General features: G+C 42.2%; 1 protein-coding gene and 1 pseudogene across 14 annotated transcripts in view; both read right to left on the reverse strand.

Moving 5' to 3' along the window:
• PPP2R5C (protein phosphatase 2 regulatory subunit B'gamma) overlaps positions 1 to 26836 on the reverse strand; it is a 174640-nt gene that overhangs the window by 109337 nt on the left and 38467 nt on the right. For 2 of the 14 annotated variants that reach the window (XM_033191295.1, XM_033191292.1), the window contains exon 1: positions 14708 to 15155. The exons of 8 other annotated variants lie outside the window; for them this stretch is intronic. In XM_033191295.1, coding sequence (XP_033047186.1) covers positions 14708 to 14801 — 94 coding nt within the window. In that variant the 5' untranslated portion in view covers positions 14802 to 15155. Of the gene's footprint in view, positions 1 to 126; positions 418 to 14707; positions 15156 to 26836 lie in introns of those variants that run through there. 4 more of the 14 variants (XM_033191300.1, XM_033191298.1, XM_033191294.1 and 1 more) reach the window with 4 other exon arrangements.
• Positions 21447 to 21547, reverse strand: LOC117071651 (annotated as a pseudogene).

Raw genomic sequence — 26836 nt, forward strand, 5'->3', positions numbered from 1 at the left:
TGTTTCTTCAACAGCAGTTCTGGGGCTGTGCCATGGAACAGGTGGGCACTGTGCCTAGTGAGACAATGTAAGGCTCAGATAAGTTAATTTCACCCATAACCACAAACCCTCAAAGTACAGTCTTACCTTCGTGACCCAGAATCTGCATCTCTTGTTTTTCTAGATGACACCATAAGATCAACTAACCTGGTTTCAGCTGCACTGCACTCTACACCACTGTAAAAAGCTGAGAGCAGAGAGTACCATGTAGATAGATCCCTGCGATAAAGAAACCTGCAAGAGCAGGATCAGTGCATGCTCCGAGAGGGGTGAGCCCAGAACCGTGAGTCAGAAAACCCAAGTGCTGGTTCGGTATCTGGTCTCTGTCACCAGCTCCTTCTCGGACCTCAGGCAAGTTGGAGAACCTCTCTGCTTTGGTTTCCACCACTGTCAAAGTAGGACTAATCATACGTGTTTACTGTCTCACAGGAAAGAGGACGACGGCTAATGAACCCTTTTGCGAGGAGCTTTGAAGATGAAAAAGGTTCCAGGGTGCTAATGACAAACAATAACAGCCTCTCTATTCTCATTTGGGTATCTATCATGCTGTGGGGGAGGGGGTACCGAATTACTCCGAGTAAACTGGTCTTCTAGGATTATTTTTCTTATGGCTAAACTATTTTGAAAAACCCTAGAAGAGATGAATGATGTTGTAACGCTTGGAATACCGGATAATACAAAAGAAATCAAACATTGGTGGCTGATGCTTTAATTTCACTGGCCTGAACTGCTCTGCCTGGGTTCTGCGGCACTGCTCGCTGGCATAAATCTTGACAATAAATATTTACATCGGCAGCATGTGTTAGTTACTATGGATGCCATAGCTAAGGCTATTAGCTTGGCTGATAAGTCCCCATTTCCTGCCAAAGAACTCTTTACCGAACATGCTTCTTAAACTTTGCTTTATTTTTAAAAAAACATTTAAATGTGAAGTAGTGTTCAAAATTATTTTAGGGGTTCCAAGTTTAGTCTACATTTCACTTAAGGGCTCTCCTCCTTTTTACAAATAAAGGGTGAAAAGGCTCAAATAAGTAAATGTCTCAGCCTGTATGTTACACTAAACAAGACTATAAGACTCAACTGGGCCGAGACGGGCGGATCACGAGGTCAGGAGATCGAGACTATCCTGGCTAACATGGTGAAACCCAATCTCTACTAAAAATACAAAAAAACTAGCCGGGCGAGGTGGCGGGCGCCTGTAGTCCCAGCTACTCCGGAGGCTGAGGCAGGAGAATGGTGTAAACCTGGGAGGCGGAGCTTGCAGTGAGCTGAGATCCAGCCACTGCGCTCCAGCCTGGGCAACAGAGCAAGACTCCGTCTCAAAAAAAAAAAAAAAGACTCAACTGGTTTTTGTAAGTTGATATTTGGTTTTACATAAACACGTGTGCATATACACAGCCCACCAAAAGATATTTTTCCAATCTACGTAGGCAGTATAATTTATGTTCATTTAATTGGATAATGCCAACTCACACAAAAATGTGACAATTCAAGATTAGTATTTTGAAAGCTAACATTTAAATGATGCATAAGATTTAAAAGTAAAAACATGCAGAGTTCATATCCACTGATATTAGACTATTTGAATGAGAACAGTCAGTCCCCAAAAAGTTTACAGGTCTTCAAAAGGTCGGTTTCAATATCTGACAGCCGCATCCAGGATGTAAATGAGAAAATAAGAATGGGGTTCTTAAGGGAAGGAAGTAGGGAAGAGAGGAAGGATAAGTAAAAAATTTCCCAAAATCACAACTTTAACGTTGGCTTACATTTAAATGTTGTTTAAGATAAGTCATAAAAACACTTATCAACATAACGTCATTTGTGACTTTGTGTAAAAAGAAAAAGTATCTGAATTTATTAGATTCTTTAAAACACCCTACCCATTGGACAGTCATTTAAGGTTTCTCCTGGCAGAGCATTTCTCTTAACTAAGAATAACATAAAAGGAGAAATATGTTCATTTTTGTTCGTGTTTTCATCTTCGGGGGATTAGATCGGAACACCAATCACAGTCCCTTTCTTCCAATTCCCTTGAAAATAAGTAATTTACTCAAATGCATTTTTAATGTAATTTATTTGGAGATTCAGGAAAGTATGGTGACTTAATCAAGAACCTCAGTAACTAGTGACACTATTAGGTCTTAACCCTGGCTCTGATAGCGCCAGATTCCTGCATGATTTGATGTAATCATTTAGGAAGGGATGTGGGGAGGGGCTGGGGGGGGGGCTGGGGGGGGGGTGGTGGGGTCATTAAATTAATAAGACCTCCATGTTTTCAACATCTAGTAAAATACTTTTAACAGCATCAATGATGTTCTCTAAAGGGAAACATCTCCTCAGGACCAGGTCCAAGAATTGAGAAACAAAATTCCACACTTTCAGCAGCTTGGTGAAGCATAAGTGACCTCTGTTCTAAAATCAGACAACATGGTTTCACTCTGGCCTGGTCATTACACCTGTAAAATTAGCCTAGAGCACCCATGCACAGGCTGTGGGGGCTGAGTGTCTGTGACAGCTCCACATTCCACTTGCCGCCGCCTCCTAGATGCCTAGCTAGTCTGAAAGTTTAAGCCAAATTCACAGAAAAACATGTGAGACCACATTAAGCATTCATGCAACGTATGTATACACAGTACAATACAGTATAAGACATAACACCAGCTCAGAGCATTATGAACCGAGAGGGCTAACAAGACACTAAAAACGTATAAAAGGTTTTTGTTACTAAAACTGCTCTCATGTAAATTTTTTAAAGAGATGAAACAAAAAATGCTATATACTCTGTGAATAAATATATATTTATATTATTTATGTGGATACACACACACACACACACCCCACCCCACAGGGAGAAAATGGTCTGGAATGACATACAGCAAACCCCAAGTAGCAGTCACTTTGAGATGTGCGGGATGGTAGACCCATCTCAGGGGACAAGGTTAGGAAAAATTTCAGTTTTATTTGCAATGAAGAAAAAACGTAAAGGTGGTTGTATTCACGTATTAACTGATGACTTGAAAATGGCTTTTAAAAAAAGATTTGAAGAACACAGAAGGAAACTGACCAAGGCAAGAGGAAGGACCAGGGTTAGGTGGGCTCCGGATGCTCTCGGCTCTCATGGTCCCAGAGAACAATTTAGATGATTCTGCTGACTACTTATTATTTTTTTGTTTTTCTAGAGAAAAGAGGGAAAAAACCAAGGAGGCTTGGTAAAAACAGGGTAAGGGTCACATCCAGCCCATTCTAGAAAAATTTCCTAGGCCAAGAGTTTTCCATTTTTTTGGTGTCAAGACCTATTTACGTTCTTAGAAAGTATGGCGAACCCTAAAGAGCTTTGATTATGGGGGTTATATCCATTGATACTGACCATATTTGAAAATTTTAAAAATATTTACTTATTCATTTAAATTAGCAATAGGTTCACTTCATGTTAAGTAACATTTTATGAAAATAACCTTATTTTCAAAAAGAAACCAGCGAGAAAATGGCCCTGTTGTACATTTTTGCATGGATCTTCAATACTCAACAGAAGACAGGCGGATCTGCCGATGTGCTGCTGTGTTCAATTTGCTGTGATATGCTATTTTGGTTCAAGTGTATGTAAAGAAACACCCCAGGCTCAGACAGACATGTCTGGTGGGAAAAGGGAGGTTTCAATAGCTTCTCAAAAAATTGCCGATGTTTTTCTTTGCCTATGCTAAAATTCAACAAGTGATAGTTCCTTAAAGAGTAGTTGCAATGAGGAATCTGAAACTGTATTGATGAAAGTTACATTACACCCGGTCAATTACATTAACACCCGGCAGTATCTCTTACATTTGGGCAGCTCTTCGCCCACGCTTGTTTGTAGCATCGTTTGTTGGTCACTGAGAGCACACTGCTGCATGTATTGTACGGCCTCCTACCATATACATCAAGAAACTCCACTTGCTAATGTCGCCACCGCTCTCAGCAGAAGAGTCTGTGGCACTGGGAGCTGCCACACTTACACTGGCAGATAAAAGTTCTCCGAAGTTCAAATTTTAACATGGGCCAAAAACAGTGGTGCAGTTGTTTTCCCCTGCATTGGTAAGCTCACTTCATAGATTTTCTAGAAAATATCAGCCAAATATTTAAGTCTTAATATCTACCGTTTGTCTGCTTTTTGTTCTGCCAAGTAAAAACGATTTTACATCACTGTTCTCATAATTTATAAGTTCCTGGAAAAAGTGGCTATTTTGGCTCATAACTCACACATCAGCACGGGCGCTTTTCTTTGAGACAGCCATCACACTCCAGCAGGCTATAAGGGCTTTATGTGAACTCTGCATTTCGTCAGGCAAAATCAAAAAGGAGGCTGGCTGCAGTGGCTCACGCCTCTAATCCCAGCACTGTGGGAGGCCAAAGCAGGAGGATCATTTGAGCCCAGGAGTTTGAGACTAGCCTGAGCAACATAGTGAGACCCCAGCTCTACCAAAAAAAAAAAAAAAAAAAAAGTTGGGTGTGGTGGTGCTTCTTTGTAGCCCTAGCTACTCAGGAGGCTGAGGCAGGAGAAGTGCTTGAGCTGGGGAGGTTGAGGCTGCAGTGAGCTGTGACTGCACCACCACACTCCAGCCTGGGCAACAAAAAAACCTAACCAAAACAAACCCAAACAAAAACAAAAGTAAAAAGGTATACAAAAGAGTTGAGACTTAAAAAACTAGTAACTTCATGCTTCATCAAGGACATCTTTGGGTCAGACCGGCGTGCTGCTAGCTGAACACCGCTGTCCTGCTTGATGAAAGAAAGGCGCCATGCTACTCACCATTGCCTTTGCACCACCAGGGCAAACGTCCACACAGCAAAAGAGGTAAATCAGATCTTGGTAATCTTACGAGACAGTTATGGCCTTGCAAACCCCCTGGAAAGCAGCTCTGTGACCCCAGGGGCCACGGGCTGCCTAGGGTGAACACTGCTCCATGCAAAGGCTTCAGAGTTCCAAGAGAATGATTAACCAACGCTACCCGCCTTTGAGAAGTCTGACCAACTACATAAAGCTGGGGAAAAAAAAAACAAAACCAACAACCCATTCCTAATTATACATGGGCAGAAACTGTCTACAAATGTGAACACACATATACAGACACCCTCACCGCCCACCTCCTCCTTGAAGCCCACAAAGAATAAAGAACCAGCAACTTAGGAAGAAGTGGAGGTGGTTCTCTAGGGCTTTAGGGTTCTTCGGGACTTGTTCCCTCGCGTGAAACATTACTGTTTTCACAAGTTATACGTTAAAATACCATAATTAGAACACATTGCTCGTGAGCAACACAACCAGCAGACAAAAATCCATGTGTACTATAATGAAGTCACAAACGTCGATGACAAAGAAACTGAAAAAACCTAATCAAACACAGTTAACAGTTCAAATTCTACTGAAAACACCAAAATATCAACATTTAAAAACAGTAAGATACAAGGTTATAGTTGGGATCCCACTTATTTCAACTATTACTTAATTAAAGCAACATCTGCACTTAAAAACAACTAAAGGGAAATGACATGTAAAGTCACCCTATTTGAGATTAACCACAGATATCTGTAACTTTTTTTTTTTTTTTTGAGACAGAGTCTCACTCTGTCACCCAGGCTGGTGTGCAGTGGTGTGATCTCAGCTCAGTGCAATCTCCGCCTCCCAGGTTTAAGTGATTCTCCTGCCTCAACCTCCCGAGTAGCTGGGATTACAGGCACTTGCCACCACGCTGGCTAATTTTTATATTTTTAGTAGAAATGGGGTTTCACCACGTTGGCCAGGCTGGTCTTGAACTCCTTACCTCAGGTGATCTGCCCACCTTGGCTTCCCAAAGTGCAGGTATTACAGGTGTGAGGCACTGCGACTGTAACACTAACTTTTAAATATGAAATTTCTTATGAATGTGATACTGAAACTCTTTTCTTCTAAAGATGAGGAGGGGAGATGTATATAAATGCTAATTTCTTATTTTACTCTAGACTTCACGGACTGGAGCCCAAGAACAGAAAGACTGTATTAATAGGGAGCACTAAGTATACTCTGAGCCGAGGCTGTGGACATGTGCTTAGGACCATCTTAGTAGGTAACTATACACAATCTATAAGCAGAACATAGTGCAAACTCCAGAGGTACTGATGACACTAATTTCTTCCAAATGGTGCAACGCCAAGCAAACTGCAAGAGATGAAAAGGCTGGGTAAAAGCGAGAGCGAGAGAGAGACAGATGCGCTTTGAGATGAACCAATACAGATAATACAGCTGGAGAAAAAGAAAACAGATCATGGCTAAGTGGCGGGGCTCTGGAGTACCACATACGACCTACGAAAGAGGTAACCACAGACAGCACAAACACTGAGGCTCACGACACTCCAGGCGCCATTTTAAGCTCTTTACGTGCATTCACTTAACTTTCAAAAAACCCCAAAGAGGTAGCTTGTATTATTATTCCCATTTCACCTTCCATTTCTAGAAACAGAGAGTGAGTCACATGCCCTGGACAGTTGAGCTTGCCTGGGGTGGGCGGGGTGGGGGGTGGTGGTGATCTGACCCTGGTATGTGGCTCCAGGTCCTACCCTTAACCACCAAACACCCTGCCTGTTAAAGTGTGGAGGAAACTTTGGTTTTATCTTATCTTCCGGTGTGCCTTAAAGGCAGTTACACTCCAAAAGACCAATAAAAATGGCAATAAACATCAAAAATGGTGATGCACCCCAAAAACGCTGTTTGGTAAGATGATGTGGTGGTCTGTGCAGCTACCGTGAGTTATAACCAGAGGACCAACACTGGCTGGCAAAGACTCAAACATAAAAGGCCACTGCTCATGGCTTAGGAAACAGTAGCTAAGTTATTACATTTCCTTTGTACATTGTTTCCAAAGCAGAATCTTTTAAAAGATATTTCCTTCACCAGTGAACATTGAAATGATAAGAGAGTGAAACAGCCTTATTTTTAAAAAATATATTTCTCGTCCTGGGGCAGTGGCTCACGCCTGTAAACCCAGCACTTTGGGAGGCCGAGGTGGGTGGAACACGAGGTCAGGAGATCGAGACCATCCTGGCCAACATGGTGAAACCCTGTCTCTATTAAAATACAAAATACTAGCCAGGCATGGTGGTGCACGCCTGTAGTCCTAGCTACTTGGGAGACTGAAGCAGTGGAATCGCTTGAACCCAGGAGGTGGAGGCTGCAGTGAGCTGAGATTGCATCACTACACTCCAGCCTGGCGACAGAGCAAGAGTCCACCTCAAAAAATATATGTATATAATATATATATTTTTATATATAAATTATATATAATATATACAACTTATATAACATATACTTATATATAATTTATATATAAAATATATTTATATACACAATTTATATATTCTATATGAAATATACATTTATATATTCTATATATTATATATAATTTATATTTATATATTCTATATATAAATATATATTTATCTATTTCTATATATAAAATATATATTTATCTCGAACATTATGAAAAAGTTAAAATCTCCATAGAATTTCAATGAATACTTGTATATTATATATCCACTCGCCTAGATTCAACAACTGTTCATGCTTTGACATATTTGCTTTTTACCCACTTTTCTCTTTATCATTTCAAGTTGCAGAGATCATGATCCTTCACTTATTACTACTTCATTCTGCATTCCCTAAGAATAAAAAAAGTCCCTTACAAAATTTGGACACCTTTTTACACCAAGAAAGTTTGCAGTAATTCCACACATCCAACATCATTCTGTACTCCATTTTCTCCAGCTGCCTTCAAAATGTCTCTAATAGGTTTGATTTTACACTTTTTAGAACAAGGATCTAATCCAGATTCACTCACTGTACCAAACTGTTGTATCTCTTCAGTCTTTTTTTCTTTTTTAAACTAGAAGAGTTTTTGATTTATGTGTAATTTAAGGGCCTAAAATAAAGCCAGACTTCTACCTGCTGTAGGAGTATTGGTTTGTCCCCATGCATTTTAGCCAGTGTCTTTTTTCCAAGAAGTCAGTGAGAGAAATGATTTACCCCACGTTTAGAAGTTCTCCACTTGGCGGTCCTATTTCCAGTGTGACAGGGAGAGGAAACAGCGCCTGAGCAAGGCCCAGAGTGGAGTGGGCACCTGTGTCTGTCTGCTCTTTCAACCAGCCACCTTGTGTAAAGTCTGGCACCTTTTTGGTAGTCAGTCTTACTCTTGAACTTGGGTATAGCGTCTGCTCAGCAGGTTTCTGTCTTGCAGCAAAAGCCCATCTCCTATACGTTTTTCATTGAAATACATCAACTGTATAGAGGATTGAGAGAAAAATAAAGTACAGCTTTTTATGAGCTTTTCATTCCACTGATCAGGTATCTAGCTAAGAAATATACTAGATAGGCCAGGTGCAGTGGCTCACGCCTGTAATCCCAGAACTCTGGGAGGCCGAGGCGGGCGGATCACCTCAGCTCAGGAGTTCAAGAGCAGCCTGGCCAACATGGTGAAACCCTGTCTCTATTAAAAATACAAAAAATAGCCGGGCGTGGTGGCGGGCACCTGTAACCCCAGTTACTTGGGAGGCTGACGCAGGAGAATGGCTTGAACCTGGGAGGTAGAGGTTGCAGTGAGCCAAGATCACGCCACTGCACCCCAGCCTGGGTGACAAAGCGAGACTCCATGTCAAAAGAGAAAGAACAGTAGATAGCTATTTTCTGAGTGATCACTCAGAAATAACTTTTAGTTTTCAATCCACTGACACTAACTGATGCTTCTACTCTGGGAATAGTGCTCAGTGTCACCAGAGAACAAGTTCAACAGGACTGTCCTGAGGATACTCCTGATTTTGTGGAGGAGATAAGTCAACAATTACTAGCTGGCAGATTTGGTGAGTGAACTGGGACAGCAGGTAAGAAGATTACCAACTTTCTCCCTGCACACCAAGAACATGCGCATGTAAACCTTTCACAAACTCCTATTCAACCCTGAAATGAGTTTTGAACTCCAGACACTCAAATATATTACCACTGTATAGAAAACAGTAAAAATCAAAAAGTACCTAGGAGGTGAGAGCGTCCACCAGCATCTCTCAACACTCTGATGTCTGCAGAGCAAAGAACATGAGCTTTGCTATCAGACTGACTGAGGCTCAAATCTTGTTTCACTACATTCTCCGTGGCCCTGGGCAAGAGGCTCCCTTTTTTTCTCCCGGGAGGGAAAAATAAACGCAGGGGTGGCAGTGAGTGGGGTAGGATTATAATGCCTCACAGTGCTGGGCAGATTCAGAGAGAGAACAGAGGTACAGGGTTTCAGCCATGACCCAGCACACCGAAGGCACTCAATGCACGCAGCTTCTCTTCTGGGACAGCCACCAGCAGCAGCTTCGGGACTTCATACTCGGTGCTGCCAACAGCCCTGGACTGGGCCATCTAGGCTGGGTGACCTTGGGGAGGAGAAATACTAGGATTGTCCTGCTCACCTGCCAGGCAGGAGTGCTGGGAGGAAGAAGGACATGAGCGTTCATAACAGCTTGTCATAACTGGCAAAGTGCTGTAGGATCCAAAAAGAACCACCTTGCAATTTTATTTGACATGTGGAAGCACAAGTTAGGATGTCTCCCAAACCACTTTGTCTTTGTGTTTCTGTCTATTCTTTTCCTGGGTTTAAAAACACACATCCTATTCTTGACTAATAACCTTACCTTTATTTTTCTTTCATTTTCTACACAACATACTTTAATGACAAAATTTTAGGAGATAGCTTTTGCTGCAAGGCAAAACCTCCTGAGCAGACATCAGACCCAAGTTGAATGGTAAGTTTTTGTTTTTGCCTCTGAGATTGAGAGCGTATGGATAAGGGAGGTGGATGAGAGTGTGTCTGAGCATAAATGTGCGTGTGTGTTTAACGAACAAACAGGTGTACAGACTTTACACAAACATACCCACCCGTTTCCTCAGTTATCTGTTACTTTGGTTACCTTCCATACCACCAGGAATACAGAAGAAACAACTTTACATATAGGAAACAGGATTGGACACAGGATAAGATACAGGTTTAAGGTTAAGGCTGTATTTCTATAAGGTCACTTTGCAGAGAGCTACAGTTACATAGTACATAGACGTTTATGAAGCAAAAATCTTGAGCTGAGGCACTGTTCAGAGAACCACCGGTTTAATCATTTGAAGAATCTGTTTAGTCATCATTCAAACATTTTTCCTTCCTAATTTTAGGGAATAAAGATAACAGGGGGCACCCATTCTCACTAGGACTTACCGACTTCACACCATGCAGGTGTGTTACTAATTTAGTAACCCATGTGCATTATGTATAATGGCTATTGTAATTATTATTAATGTAGGTTAAGTCACCAGATTTAGTGCAGCAGGAAATGAAAGCCATGGGGGCTTGAGTTCTTTGCTTGCTTCTTGCATGTTTTTTAATGAATTTTTATTGGAAAGGTGAAGACCTTCAACAAACTGGTGACTCAGGAAGTACTTGTGAGAAAATAAACTTTTCCATTAGACCTCCACTTCCCAAGAAAAAATGGGTTTCCATCAAAAGAATGATTTATTCTCCAACATTCCACCAGGCTGGAGCTACTCCTGAGTCTTTCAAACACAGACTCATCCACTGGATAAGTTTGCTAACGACTAGAACAAGATGAGAGCAGTTAATAACATTCTTGAAGCCCAGAATAAAGGCCAGCTGGAAAAGGCTCAAAACTGCGTGATTCCTCTCTGGCCATTACCATCTTTCTGGCTTGGCTGTCACCGCCTTAAACCTGGCTCCTGGCCGGGCGCGGTGGCTCAAGCCTGTAATCCCAGCACTTTGGGAGGCCGAGACGGGTGGATCACGAGGTCAGGAGATCGAGACCATCCTGGCTAACATGGTGAAACCCCATCTCTACTAAAAAATACAAAAAAAACTAGCCGGGCGACATGGCGGGCGCCTGTAGTCCCAGCTGCTTGGGAGGCTGAGGCAGGAGAATGGCGTAAACCCAGGAGGCGGAGCTTGCAGTGAGCTGAGACCCGGCCACTGCACTCCAGCCTGGGCGGCAGAGCGAGACTCCGTCTCAAAAAAAAAAAAAAAAAAAAAAAAAAAACCTGGCTCCTGAAGTGAGCATGTGCTGCAGGGTGGGAAGTGGGCCCGCCCACCACGCCCCATAGCATCACAGCTGGCCCAACTTCCCAGCATAGGGAGGAGGCACTAGACCGAAGGCCTGCAGGAAACATGCTTTCCTATCCTTAACAGGCAATTCCAAAAGTCAAAGAGCAGTCTAGAACAGGGTGGGTGAACTATGGCCCACGGGCCAAATCCTGCCTGTCACCTGTTTGTCAATAAAGCTTTATTGGACCACAGTTATGCCTATTCGTTTACTGTCTGTGGCTACTTTCACCCACAAAGTCAAAACTATTTACAATCTGGCCCCTTTCCAAAAAAAGTTGAACAGTTTCAGTCTAGGACTGTGCTGTCCAATATCGCAGCCACTAGATATGTGTGTCCACTTACATTTACAATAACTACAGTTAAAAATTCACTTTCTCAGCTGTACATGTTAAGTGCTCAGCAGTCGCAGTTGACCAGGGGCTGCTGCAGAGGACAGCACAGAACATTTCCACCACAGCAGGCAGGTCTCCTGGACACAGCTGAGAGTAAGGATTGATGTCACCAAGCCACATTCACAGTCATCAAGTTCTAGGTGACTCTCCTTCTACAGACAGAAGGCCTTACACTAACCCTCAAAAATATGTCCCTTTTACACTTGAACTTATTAGGATATGCAAATTCGCCATTTTAATCGCAAACTCCAGACTACTTGGTAGACAATAACAGTCACAGCCATCGTGACAACAAATCAGGTGATCACTTTACTTGCTTACTTAGTCCCCACCCTGGCGGATGGTAAACTGGGAAAGCTGGGCCATAGTCCCTGCTCATATCCACATTAGAACCCTGACTGACATGTGGTATGGATCAATCAATATTTGTAAAATGATTAAGAAATGAGCCCAAGGTACAAAACTGTTACACAAAAAGAGGCCACTGAGCCAAATAAATGATCAGGTATTGGGGAAAATACCACTATTGTAATCCTGTAGCAAAATGTTCTTCAAACAGCCAACATTCCTATTTTAAAATGATTTTTTAAAAAAGATTCAAAACAAAACAACACAACAATCTGGGTTTGGATTCCAGCTCCACCACTTCTAGGCTGTGTAATCTTGGGTAAGTTATTTCTCCTTCAGTGGGAAAGACCCTCCTCCCTAAATAAACGGGAAGGACGGTGCATCCCTACCCCATCCGCGTGAGCAGGGTAGCCCAGGGCACAGCCCTCCTCGGTTCCTTCTGCTCCCGGCATCACGACACCAGCCCCTGCTCTCCTGGGCACCCTGCCGGTGCGTTCTTGCTCTAGCCCTCTCGTGGCAGAGCTCCTAGGCTGGGCCTCTCCATGTAACCATTCGCTCCTTTGGGACAGGGGCTGCGACTTAATCACTTCAATGATCCTCAGCACTTGGCACACAGGAGCTGCTCAATGGATGTTAAGCTAAGACTCTAAGGCCCAATAAATAAATCAAATTTTGCTAACTCTCACATTAACATGCTTGCTCCACAAAGTCTTTATGAGTAAGTCAAGCGCTCTTCAAATTTTGAAGTTAGAAATCACCCCCACTGTTTGAGTCAGAAGTTAGTCTTAAGTCTCCAAAGGTTATCAAAAACGCAAGTCTCTTTCAGGCTAATACATTTCACTACTTTTTCCCTCCACAATTATACAGCAAGCAACAAACCACCCAACCAACAGCACCAAATCCAAACTGGCCATAATAAGGTCTTGGAATTAAAAAAAAAAAAAAAAAAAAGAAAAATCAATGTGGTTCAAGATACAACATGACATGATTCTATTTCAGAATAAGTTCATAATTCAAAAACTGAGTAGTATATTAGGCATCAAATGAAAACCAGAAAACACAAACCAAAAAGATTTATGTTATTTATAAGTGGATACCTTAAAAATATAAAAATTTACCTTTTATATGCAGTCAATTTATCTTACTGCTAACTAGTTCGTTTTTAAGAACTAACTTGGCCGGGTACAGTGGCTCTTACCTGTAATCCCAGCACTTTGGGAGGCTGAGGTGGGAGGATCGCTTGAGCCCAGGAATTCAAGACCAACCTGGGCAACATGGCGAAACCCCATCTCTACAAAAAATATTTAAAAATTAGCTGGGCATGGTGGTGCGTGCCTGAAGTCTCAGCTACTCAGGAAACTGAGGTGGGGGAAATCAGCTGAGCTCGGGAGGTGGAGGGTGCAGTGAGCTGTGATCATACCACTGTACTCCAGCCTGGGTGACAGAGTGAGACCCTGTCTCCCAAAAAACAAACAAAAACTATTTAACTTAAATCCAAACAATTACATTTTATTCTTGCCCATTTGGTTCTTGCAGCTAAAATACCTGAATGTTACCTATAGGCAACCTTTGCTTTTTACTGGGTGCACTACAAAAACAATAAATTCACAGCCTGTCCTACAATGTGGTCATTGAATGCTGGTTTCCACCTTCATGAAAGATGGTGTGGAGAGAAAAGCACCACCCATTTTATTCCAGTAGATTGGGTATGCATGTGCCTGGGTACACCCTGCGATCTGAAAAGTCTGGTCTGGCATTTTAGTCAGAGAGATTATTAGTCACCTAGAAATCTTGCTCCCACCCTTCCTTAAACATGTCCTTAAAAGAGATTGTGAGAAACAGTTTTGTTGGGGCACAGCTCTGATACTATAAATTCTAAAGTGATCTGATGAAACTTAAAATCATTTTTCTATTTCACCCAATTATGACCAAAAAAAATTCATAGATCTTAAAATACCAAGAATAAGTAGGCTACTCTCCTGATGCCTGTGGTTCAGTATAACCACTATTAATTACTAGAATAGCTGTGCTTTTCGGCTCAGTTATGAAACCAAAATATGCATAAAAAGAGGCAAACTGTAATTATTAATAGTGATCTCCATATACCTTGAAAACTTGTTGCCATTTAACATTTTAAAAGTCAAATGGCAATACAGAGCCTATTTAAATGCAAAATATTTCCTAATATTCCACAAAAACGCTAACATTTCAAAAATGATGACCCAGGACAGATTTCAGTATTTCCAAGTGGAGCATATTTCTCTCTCAGGCTCCACGGCAAGAATGAAAACAATCCTTTTAAAGGAAGTTCTTTTCCAATCAATTGTGCATATTTTCTGACTGCAATTCATCTTTAATTCTGAGATGTGTCCTCGACAACACCTTTGCAGCATTAAGCAACACAGATGTAACAGAAACTCTGCGCACGGACAACTTGGCCAGGCGCGACGGGCCCGCCTCTCCTTCCTACCCCCACCCAATACCTTCCCTGGGCAGTGACTTCACATCCTTTGACATCAGCACAGCTTTGAAAGGGGGATGGGAGAGCGAGCAGAAAGCAGAAAAACCAGCTTTGAACTATGCATGCAAGGCCTCTTTCAAGCCTCAAATTCTGTAAGTAGTTCGTAAAATGCCAAACTGCAGTGACACACCCAACCTCCTCTGCTTCAGTCTGCAGCGGAATGGGGTGAATTCTGCTAGAAAGGACTTCCTGCTTTTCTTATCTGAAGCACAATAGCCATTTATTAACTACCCACGGAAGGTTCCGATTCAGTGAGACACACAATAACTTACCTCGAATATGGAGAAGGGCCACGGGCTGGAAAGGCCCATTGGAATTGGCCGCATCCACCACCATCCTGCTGCCCGCTTTATTACATGTCAACATCTAGACTTCAGCGGGAAAGGCAATGGGCTCCTTAAGGCAAGAAACCAGCCTCCATTTTAGTTTTAAAAAAAAAGGCAAACTGAAGCTCTCTGCAGCTGGAGGGAACTGGCTGGTTCGTGATGTCAGCAGGCATGAAGCGCGCTGATTGGCCGGAAGCTGCAACTTAAAATGACACTAAAAAAAAAAAAAACTGCAAACGGAAAGAGCGTTCTGTTTGGCTGTCAGTGTGCATTAAAAGCTTGGACATTTTCCGGCTTTTTGCAGCCTTCGTTTCTCAGTAACTTTTAGGCAAAGATCCCATCTCTTAGGGGAAGTACTGGAGGCCACAACCCTGGCCAGACTGTAAACAAATGATTCCGAGGGAGCTACCAAAAAAAAAAAAAAAAAAAGTGTGTGTATACGTCTGCGTGAACTTCAGCATTTCCCAGTTAGGGATCCCAAATTCATTTTATACCCACCTGTGCAACTTCGACTTGCTAGTTCTAATTAATATCTGCATCTTACGTAGGATTCTGGCAACTCAGCGTTTGTTTTGTTTCGTTTTGTTTTTTAACAAATGGCTAATCAAATATTACACAATTCTATCCATTAGTTTGGACTCTTATTCAACTTCCTTTACCAATAGGACAAGTTATTAACTTATGATCCCAAACACTTTTGAGATCTATTTTTTCCTGAAAAAATTAAGCTTAAAAACTTACATAGAAAATGAAAGCTGTTTTATAAATTCGATGGCTAGAAAGTGACACAAATTGAAATATTTGTATCACCTGGCCTTGGGAGTAAAAAGGCATAAAATGAAATTCAGTGTGTTTATTTTGTATTGCAAAGATGCTGACATATTAAATACTTTTTAAGTTTTAGATATTGTTCAAATTTAAAATTAAAGATATTTCACTTATTTTTATGGGGCTATTAAAAACTACTATTCGGATCTTAGTTTTCTATCTTCAAATAAGCTTAATGTAAAAAGCTATTCCAAGGAGAAAAACATTATTTCTGAATTGGAGTATTGCAGGATCCCATGAGGGGGTGCGGTGAGATGATTCCCTACAAAAATCAGTGTTATTAGTAGTTCCAAATGAAAACAAACTATAAGAAAAGCCTGTTTGGCAGGTAGAACTGAAAAAAATTCCTCCTTTCTTCACACCAACAATAAAGTTTGTCCGAACTATGGCTCCTCATTTTTAATAGTCTCTCACACCACAACTCTGCTCTGTTCCCCCACTTGTGAACGATACAAAAGCCCTTTAGTTCCTAAACATAATTCATAGTAGAGTAAGAAACACCTGAAACGCAGCTGGGGCTCGCAGTTCCAGCTGAGGGTTTAGCGCCAGGTACATCCAATGAGTAAGGGACCCGCCGCCACCCTTCGGGGCTGCTAATCAAGTCCTCCCTCACAAGAAGGTAGCTTTTATTATGTGTGTCAATAGCAATTAAATAAATCGATAAAAGCAAACCAAATCCCTCTCTTTCCCCTTTCCCCAGAGCTGACAAGACACTGCTGGATTCCATAGCTGGCCAGGAGATGATGTGATTTCTGACACATGTGGGCAGTGGGCACGCACCACCTGAGCAGCCTGCTGGCCTCACACCTGCCCTGGCTTCGCTGCTATCTGAACAGCAGAATTAATTTTTTTTTTTTTTTAAAGAGCATGTGCTTTCAGTTGGGTAACAGGAATTTGGATCTTAGCTGCCCTTCTGCCTCTGGGCCTTCACTGCTGACCTGTGGGTTGTCTGTCTGGAGGGGACGGCCACCGATCACCAACGACCACTACGAAGCAGTGTTGATGGCTCTCACTGCCACACACCCCAGCCTCCTCCTCCTCCTCCTCCTCCTCCTCCGAGTGATGCCAGATGAACTCAGACACAATTAGGAACGAGGCGTTCAGTGGCTCAGGAAGGAGCCCAGGAGCAGATGCTTATTGAAGAGCTGGGCTTTAAAGAGACAGAGACCTGCTCTCCAATGATTTAATATTTCATATGAGATAAGATGAAAAAATGTGCCTAGCCTATGACTGTGCTGATGAGTGGGAATACAGAAATAAGGGGGAAAGGCTCCTAAGAGCTTTATATATAATATACGGAATAGCAGTCAAAGAAACAGTGAAGACACTTTTTGATGTATTTTTCCTAATGATCTCAGATCAAAGGACCTCGCTTTTATTAGTGATTTACGCCACGCTCTTTTGAAACCCTATGCATGTAAGCAGTTCTTTAAAGAACTCCAAGGCTAATCTGGCCATCACTGATAAAACAGACTCTAAGATAGAAATAAATAAACAAATAATGTGAGGGAAGAAAAGAAGACTTGAATAAAGGTAAGGTATACTTCTGAATTGGAAATATAAAAATATAAATACTGCAGCTATGCTGATAATTTTCCCCCAAACTGATCTACAGGTTTAAAGTATTTCCAATTAAAATTCTGGTGGGCCTCTATTTTTCCAGGTACTTAGCAAAAGTATTCGAAAGTTCACCTGCAAAAAATAAAAGAACAAGGAGAATGAGAACACGACTAATGAGAAAGGCTAGTCCTACCAACTATAAAGTTGTGTGAATTAATGACAGTGTGATGAGGCGAAAGAGGCAGATTAATGGGACAGAAGCCACAGCCCCAAACTGAGAAATATGTTGACACAAATGTAATATAATAAAGAGTGTATCTCAAATCAGTGGAAGGGGAAGAATTAGATAATTGCTTGGCAATCTTGGGGCAGACAACTGATTAACTATATGCAGGAAAAAGTCAATTTAAGTGTTTTCACATCACACCAAAATAAAATTTCAGATGGCTTAAACAGTTAAATAAAAATCAATCAAAACCACCACTCCCAAATCCCTGTAACTTTTAGAAGAAAGGGAAAGTGAATAATCAATTCTCAAGCAAAAAAAAAAACATTAAAATACTTCTGAACAAACCCCTCAGGAATAGTGCTCGTATTAAAAATGACAAATTTCTGTGGTTTGTTTTTCTGGAGGCAGGGTCCTGCTCTGTCACCCAGGCTGGAGTGAAGTGGTATGATCTCTGCTCACTGCAGCCTCGACCTCGTGGGCCCAAGTGATCCTCCTGCCTCAGCCTCCTGCAGAGTTGGGACCACAGGCTTGTGTCACCACACCTGCTCATTTTTTTCATTTTCAATAGAGATGAGGTCTCTACTATGTTGCCCAGAATAGTCTTTAACTCCTGGGCTCAAGTGATCCTCCGGCCTCAGCCTCCCAAAGTGCTGAGATTGCAGGTGTGAGCCACCATGCCCGGCCTTAAAATCACAAATTTCTGTATGTTCTCTCCAAAAGCAAGCAAAAGGAAATAAAATGCTATAAATACAAGGAGTTAATAATATTATAATGGATTAAAAAACAATCATCTAAAAATTGTGCCACTATTTACAATAGCAAAGACTTGGAACCAAGCCAAATGCCCATCAATGATAGACTGGATAAAGAAAATGTGGCACATATACACCATGGAATACTAGGCAGCCATAAAAAAGAATGAGTTCATGTCTTTTGTAGAGACATGGATGAAACTGGAAGCCATCATTCTTAGCAAACTAACACAGGAACAGAAAACCAAACACTGCATGTTCTCACTCGTAAGTGGGAGCTGAACAAGGAGAACACATGGACACAGGGAGGGGAACACTATACACCAGGGCCTGTCGGGGGGTGGGGGGCAAGGGATGGGAGAGCATTTGGACAAATATCTAATGCATGCGGGGCTTAAAACCTAGATGACGGATTGATGGGTGCAGCAAACCACCATGGCACATGTATACCTGTGTAACAAACCTGCATGTTCTGCACATGTACTCCAGGACTTAAAGTAAAATAAAAACAAAAAAATAAAAAAATTGTGCTAAAATACACATCAACGCAGAATTTACCATCTGAACTGTTTTCAGCATACAGTTCAGTGGCATTAAGCACATTCGCAGCGTCTTGCAACCCTCACTACCATCCATCCACATAACTCTTCATCTTGCAAAACGGACACTCTGTCCCCATTAAACAGGAACTTTCCATTCCCCCTCCTTCCAGTGCTGGCAACCATCACTCTATTTTCAGTCTCTATGAACTTGTCTACTCTTGGTACTTCACATAAGGGGATCTCATAGCGTTTGTCCTTTTGGGACTGGCTTACTTCACTTAGCATAATGCCCGCAAGGTTCATCCATGTTGTAGCAAGTGCTAGAATTTCTTTCCCTTACAGGGCTGAGTGACATTCCACTGGCATACACTGAAGTTGTTCATTCACTCTTCTGTTTACGGACATTTAGGTTGCTTCCACCTTTTGTCAACTGTGAATAATGCTGCCATGAACGTGGGGCTACAAGTGTCTGCTCATGCCTCTGTTTTCAGTTATTTTGGGTGTATACCCAAGAAGTGAAATTGCTGGATCATATGGCAGTTCTAGTTTTATTTTTTTCCCATTCTATTTTTTATTTATTTTTAATTGATGCATAATAGCCATACATAGTTGCAAGGTATATGTGTAATATTTGGAAGAACTGCCATACTGTTTTCCACAGTGGCTGCACCATTTCACATTCCCACCGACAGTGCACAGGGCCGGGCGTGGTGGTTCACACCTGTAATCCCAGCACTTTCTTTGGGAGGCTGAGGCAGGCAGATCGCTTGAGGTCAAGAGTTCGAGACCAGCCTGGCCAACATGGCAAAACCCCATCTCGACTAAAAGTACAAAAATTAGCCGGGCCTGGTGGTGCATGCCTGTAGTCCCAGCTACTCGGGAGGCTGAGGCAGGAGAATGGCGTGAACCCGGGAGGCAGAGCTTGTAGTGAGCCAAGATCATATCACTGCACTCTGGCCTGGGTGACAGAGCCAGACTCTGTCTCAAACAAACAAACAAACAAACCCTAAAAAACAAAAACAGTGCACAGCAACAGTTCCAATTTCTCCACGAGGACATTAACACTTACTTTTTAAAACTTATTTTTAATTTCTGTGGGTACATAGTAGGTGTATATATTTAAGAGACACATGAGATGTTTTGATACAGGCATCCAATGTGAAATAAGCACATCATGGAGAATGGGAATGGGGTATTCATCCCCTCAAGCATTTATCCTTTGAGTTACTAAGAATTACATTCTTAATATTATTTTAAAATGTACAATTTAAGTTATTGTTGACTATAATCACCCTGTTGTGCTATCAAGTGGGTCTTATTTATTCTAACTTTTTTTGTACCCGTTGACCATCCCCCCCCCCCTACCGCCCCCAGTCTCTGGTAACCGTTCTTCTACTGTCTATGTCCGTGAGTTCAATTGTTTTGATGTTTAGATCCCATGAATATGTGAGAACATGTGATGTTTGTCTTTCTGTACTTGGCTTATTTCACTTAACAAAAAGATCTCCAGTTCCATCCACGTTGTTGCAAATGATTGGATCTCATTCTTTTTCATGGCTGAATAGTACTCCATTGTGTGTATATATATATATATATATATACCATATTTTTTTAATTCATTCATCTGTTGATGGACACTTAGGTTGCTTCCAAACCTTAGCTCTTGTCAACAGTGCTTCGACAAACATAGGAGTCCAGATATCTCTTTGATATACTGATTTTCTTTCTTTGGGGTATGTGCCCAGCAGTGGGACTGCTGAATATATGATAGCTCAATTTTACTTGTTTAAGCAACATCCAAACTGTTCTTTATAGTGGTTGTACTAATTTACATTCCTAACAACAGTGTACGAGGGTTCCCTTTTCCCCACATCCTCTCCAGCATTTGTTATTGCTTGTCTTTTGGATAAGCCATTTTAACTGGTATGAGATAGTATCTCATTGTGGTTTTCATTTGCATTTCTCTCATGATCAATGATGTTGAGCACCTTTTCATATGCCTGTTTGCCATTTGTCTGTCTTCTGAGAAATGTCTACTCAAATCTTTTGCCCATCTTTTGATCAGATTATTCTTTTCCTATAGAGTTGTTTGAGCTCCTTATATATTCTAGTTATTAATCCCTTGTCAGATGGGTAGTTTGCAAATATTTTCTCCCATTCTGTAGGTCATCTCTTCACTTTATTGATTGCATCCTTTGCTGTACAGAAGCTTTTTTAGCCTGACGTGATCCCATTTGTCCCTGTTTGCTTTGGTTGCCTGTGCTTGTGGGGTATTGCTCAAGGAATTTTTGGCTAGATCAACGTCCTGCAGATTTTCCCCAATGTTTTCTTGTCGCAGTGTCACAGTCTGAGGTCTCAGATTTTTTTTTTTTTTTTTTTTTTGAGATAGAGTCTTGCTCTTGTCGCCCAGGCTGGAGTGCAATGGTGTGCTCTCCGCTCACCTGCAACCTCCACCTCCCAGGTTCAAGCAGTTCTCCTGCCTCAGCCTCCCGAGTAGCTGGGACTACAGGTGCCCGCCACAATGCCTGGCTAATTTTTTGAATTTTTAGTAGGGACGGGGTTTCACCGTGTTAGCCAGGATGATCTCAATCTCCTGACCTCGTGATCCGCCCGCCTCAGCCTCCCAAAGTGCTGGGATTACAGGTGTGAGCCACTGCACCCGGCAGAGGTCTTAGATTTCTTTAATCCATTTTGATTTGATTTTTGTATACAGTGAGAGAGGGGTCTAGTTTCATTCTGCATATGAATATCCAGTTTTCCCAACACCACTTATTAAAAATATGCAACTGCTTCACGAATTTGCATGTCATCCTTGCGCAGGGGCCGTGCTCATCTCTGTATCGTTCCAATTTTAGTTTATACGCTGCTGAAGCGAGCACTAGTTTTATTTTTAGAGACAGGGAGGGTCTTGCTCTGTCACCCAGGCTGGAGCGTAGTGGCATGATCTTGGCTCACTGCAGCCTTGACCCTCTGGGCTCAAGCAATCCTCTCACCTCAGCCTCCCGAGTAGCTGGGACCACAGGCACATGCTACCACACCCGGCTAGTTTTTGTATTTTTAGTAGAGATGGGGTTTCACCATGTTGCCCAGGCTGGTCTCAAACTCTTGAGCTTTTGAGCTGCCTTGGCTCTTTTTTTTTTTTTAATTAGTAGCCATCCTAGTGGGTGTGAAGTATCTCACTGTAATTTTGATTTTCATTTTCCTAACGACAGAGATGTTGAGGATCTTTTCATGTGCTTATTGGTCATTTGCAGATGTTATATTCTTTGGAGAAATGTCTATTTAAGTATTTCACACATTTAAAAAATCAAGCTGTTTTGCTGAGTTGTAGGAGTTCTTTAGATATTCTGGATATGAACTCCTTATCAGTTGTATGATTTTTCGAGTATCTCCCCCATTCTGTGGCCTGCCTGTTCCTGCTGACTGGCCCCTTTAATGCAGAGGCGGTTTACATTTTTATGTAGTCCAATTTATCTATTTTTATTTTGGTCGCCTGAGCTTTTGGTGTCATAGCCAAGAAATCATTCAAGTCCAATGTCATGGAATCTTTCCCTTTGTTTTCTTCTCAAACATTATAGTTTTAACTCTTAGGTTTAGGTGTTTAATCCATTTTGAGCTAATCTTTGTATGTGTTGTGAAGGTAAGGGTCCCACCTCATTCTTTATTTTTATTTTTGAGACGGAGTCTCGCTCTGTCGCCAATCTGGTGTGCAGTGGCGCGATCTCGGCTCACTGCAATCTCCGCCTCCCGGGTTCAAGCGATTCTCCTGCCTCAGCCTCCCGAGTAGCTGGGACTACAGGCGCCCACCACCACAGCCGGCTAGTTTTTGTATTTTTAATACAGACGGGGTTTCACCATGTTGGTCAGGATGGTCTCTACCTCCTGACCTCGTGATCCGCCCACCTCAGCCTCCCAAAGTGCTGGGACTGCAGGCGGGAGCCACTGCGCCCAGCCAGGTCCCACTTCGTTCTTTTGCATGTGAGTACCCAGTTTTCCCAATACCATTTGTTGAAAAGACTGTGTTTTCCCCATTGAATGGTCTAGGCAACCTTGTCAAAACTCATTTGACCACTATGTGAGGGTTTGTTTCTAGGCTCATCTTTATGCCAGTACTACACAGTCTTGATTACTGTAGCTTTGCTGTAAGTTTTAAAATCAGGATGTGAGTCCTCCAACTTTGGTCTTCTTTTTCAAGATTGTTTTGGCTATGCTTATCTCTTTGACATTCCCTATGAATCTTAGGATGGACTTTTCTATTTCTGGAAAAGAATGTTGTAAAAGTTTTAACAGGGATTGCACTGAATTTGTAGATTGCTTTGGGTAGTATTGACATCTTAACAACATTAAGTCTTCCAATCTATAAACAAGAGATGTTTTTCCATTGATTGGTGTATTCTTTTGTTTCTTTCAGCAACATTTCATAGTTTGCAGTGTGCACGTCTTTTCTCTCCTTGATAACTTCATTTCTACTATCTGACTGTTTTTGAGGGCATGTTTTATTTATGGTTCTAAAATACTGGAAACTACTTTAATGCCAAAGGGATTGTCCCACGTACCTAGTGAAATATTACACATCCATCAGAAATACTTATAAATGTATAAAATGAAAATATAAGTGAAAGAGGCAGTGTATAATCAGAAATAGTATGATCATAGGAAGAATCACTCCCCAAATATCCACAGTGTCATCGCTGACTGGTATGGGTATGAGTTTTTCTTTTTTAAAATTGATATATAATAGTTGTGCATATTTGGAGGGAACATGTGATATTTTGATACCTGTTAACAATGCGTAACGACCAGGTCAGGGGAACTGGGATACCTATCGCCTCCAGCATGTATATTTTCTTTGTGTTGGAAACATTACAGTTCTTCTCTTCCAGCTACTTTGAAATATATAATAAATTATTGTTAACTACAAATCAACTACTGTACTCTTGAATTCTAGAACTTATTCCTTCTGACTGTATTTTTGTAGCCCTTAACCACCTTCTCTCCCTACCTTCCCTTCCCAGCCTCTGATAACCACCATTCTCCTCTCTACCTCCATGAGATCCACTTTTTTTTCCCACCTCCCACATGAGTAAGATCACATGGTATTTGTCTCTCTGTGCCTGGCTTAGTTCACGTAACACAATCACCTCCAGTTCCATCCATGTTGCTGCAAATGACAGGTTTCTATTCTTTTTTATAGCGGAATAATATTCCATTGTGTATATGTCCTACATTTTGTTTAGTCATTCATCCACTGATTGACACTGAGGTTGATTCCATTTCTTGGCTATTGCGAGTGGTGCTGCAACAAGCATGGCAGTGCGGTGCCCCGTGATATACTCATTTTCTTCCTTTTGGATATATACCCACAGCAGTGAGGCTGTAGGATCATATGGATGCTTTTTATTTCTAAAACTTCCCTGTTTTTTTTTTTTTTTTCAGTATTGCTAAAACAAGCACATATTACTTTCAGAGTAATTAAAAGTAACAATGTTATTTTATATATTTTTAAAATTTTTATTTCATTTTGAGACAGAGTCTTGCTCTGTTGCCCAGGCTGGAGTGCAATGGCACGATCTTGACTCACTGCAACCTCTGCCTTCTAGGTTCAAGTAATTCTTTTTTTTTTTTGAGACGGAGTCTTGCTCTGTCGCCCGGGCTGGAGTGCAGTGGCCGGATCTCAGCTCACTGCAAGCTCCGCCTCCCGGGTTTACGCCATTCTCCTGCCTCAGCCTCCCGAGTAGCTGGGACTACAGGTGCCAGCCACCTTGCCCGGCTAGCTTTTTTTTTTTGTATTTTTCAGTAGAGACGGGGTTTCACCGTGTTAGCCAGGATGGTCTCAAACTCCTGACCTCGTGATCCACCCGTCTCGGCCTCCCAAAGTGCTGGGATTATAGGCTTGAGCCACTGCGCCCGGCCAGGTTCAAGTAATTCTTGTGCTTCAGCCTCCTGAGTAGCTGAGATCACAGGCACGCGTCATCACACCTGGCTAACTTTTTGTACTTTTAGTAGAGACAGGGTTTTGCCATGTTGCCCAGGCTGATCTCAAACTCCTGAGCTCAGGTGATTCCCCTGTCTCGGCCTCCCAAAGTTCTAGGATTACAGGCATGAGCCACCATGCCTGGCCACAATTTAAAAAAATACATATATTTTTTGAGACAGGGTCTCACTCTACCACCCTGGAACCTAGTGGCACGATCACAGCTCACTGAAACCTCGACATCCTGAGTTCAAGTGATCCTCCCACCTCAGCCTCCCAAGTAGCTGGGACTACAGGTATATACCAGCATGGCTGGCTAATTTTTAAATTTTTTGTAGGGCCAAGGTTGTCCAGGCTGGTCTCAAACTCCTAGACTCGAGGGATCCACCCGTCTTGGTCTCCCAAATTGCTGGGATTATAGGCGTGAGACACCACACCTGGCCTAAAAATAATTTTTAAAAAGAGATATAGATTAAGTCACTGCAGGGAGAATCCCTTAATGAATACTGTCTCTTAGGCACAGACTAGGAACAAAGAAAGGGCTGTGATGGGAACCAAGAAAATCTGAACCAAGGAAATCTGGATAAATGAGATCAGGCACGTAAAAAACACAAACAAAAATTAGCTGAAATGAGGCATGAAAAATGGAACCAACATAGATTAGAGGAGGTTGACTCCCTGTCTCAAATCAGTTTTGAACTGCCTGGACCTTCTCCTGTAAGCCTGTCACCTTTGCATTGAGACTGTACGCTCACTGAAGCTATCAGGGTTCAACTGGGTCTCCAGAGTACTTCCCTCACTGACGAAACAAACTCGCAATAAATGCAACCCAGAAGAGGCTCATAATGCAACCATGTCACTCGCACTGGGCCATGTTTTCATCACCTGCTCAGGGAGGGGCCAGACAGAGGGAGCTCAGCATGGGGAGCAAGGCTGCCTTCACTAAACCTTTCCTCACCTGTAAACGGGCATATATGTGATCTCCCTACCCCCTCACGTTTAGATAAGCCAGCGTCAGATACAGAGTGCGCTCTCCATGCTGAGTTGAGGTGGACAGCTTGGGAGGGACTGAGGCAGGACACACCTAAATGCAGCTCCGGCCATCAGAGCAAAGTGCAGGAAGCAGTGGGCATTGTCCCACTAGAAAAACACAGGCCATCGGCCAACAGAAAGATCTCTTCAGCTGCCGCAGGGGGATGCAGCAGAGCCACCTGAGGACAATCTCTGCTTAGATGACCCTCATCCAGGCAGGCTTCCTCTTCCCTCCGGGTCTGTGGCTCGGTCCACAAGCTCTTCCTTGGTCCAGCTCCTAGAGAATGGCTGGCATGGAGATGTTCCGTCAAATGTACTGAATGAATGAATGAATCAAGCAGTCGCACCCAATTCTGATCTTACAAAACCACCTTGCTACCCTTTACACCTCTTCCAGGTAGCATATAATTAAGAGAAATATGCCGTCAAATCATCTCAAGAACAGCATTTCCCTCTCCCCTGAACACAGACCCCATTCCAGGCTTCCCATGATGCACTTGCTAAGGAGTGGATACCTTCCACTCACCACCTGTGACATGCCTCCCTGCCTTCTATGCTGGCCTCACAGCAATGTTCTGAACCTTTCCTGAAGCTGCAGCTGCCTGTGAAGGGCTTGAGCGAGGACCAAGGAAGGGCGCTTTGCTGGGCCCAGCCCACCTAGCATGCCTTCCACAGCTCAATGGGCCAACAAGCCCACAATGCTCAATATGGTCTCCCATCAAATGCCGTAACTACAATAATCTATGTACTAGACAATAATGAAGAAATAATTCTTTATTTCATTTTTTTTTTTTTTTTTTTGGACACAAGGTCTCCCTATTTTGCCCAGGTTGGGCTTGAACTCATGATTCCCCCACTCCTCAGCCTAGTCAGTAGCTGAGAAATCAGGCGCACGCCACTGTGCCTGGCTTGAAAAGGAATTATTCTTTATTCTTTGATCCCTCTGTCACTGTTTTATTCTTTACGTAGAAACAAACTGCCTGTAAATACATGCCACTGATTTTATTTCTAGGTAGTATTTCTGAATAAAACTTTCAAATTTTCCTTTCTACATCATTCAGCTGAAGGTTTTAGTTTTTAAGTCTCTCCAAGCAATTTTGTAGGCAAATTAAATATGCTTCTATTTTAGTGAAGATGTTTTATCATAATTAACAGAAG

The sequence above is a fragment of the Trachypithecus francoisi genome, unplaced genomic scaffold, assembly GCF_009764315.1.
Source record: "Trachypithecus francoisi isolate TF-2019V2 unplaced genomic scaffold, Tfra_2.0 Lachesis_group3, whole genome shotgun sequence".
In the NCBI taxonomy this organism is placed as follows: Eukaryota; Metazoa; Chordata; class Mammalia; order Primates; family Cercopithecidae; genus Trachypithecus; species Trachypithecus francoisi.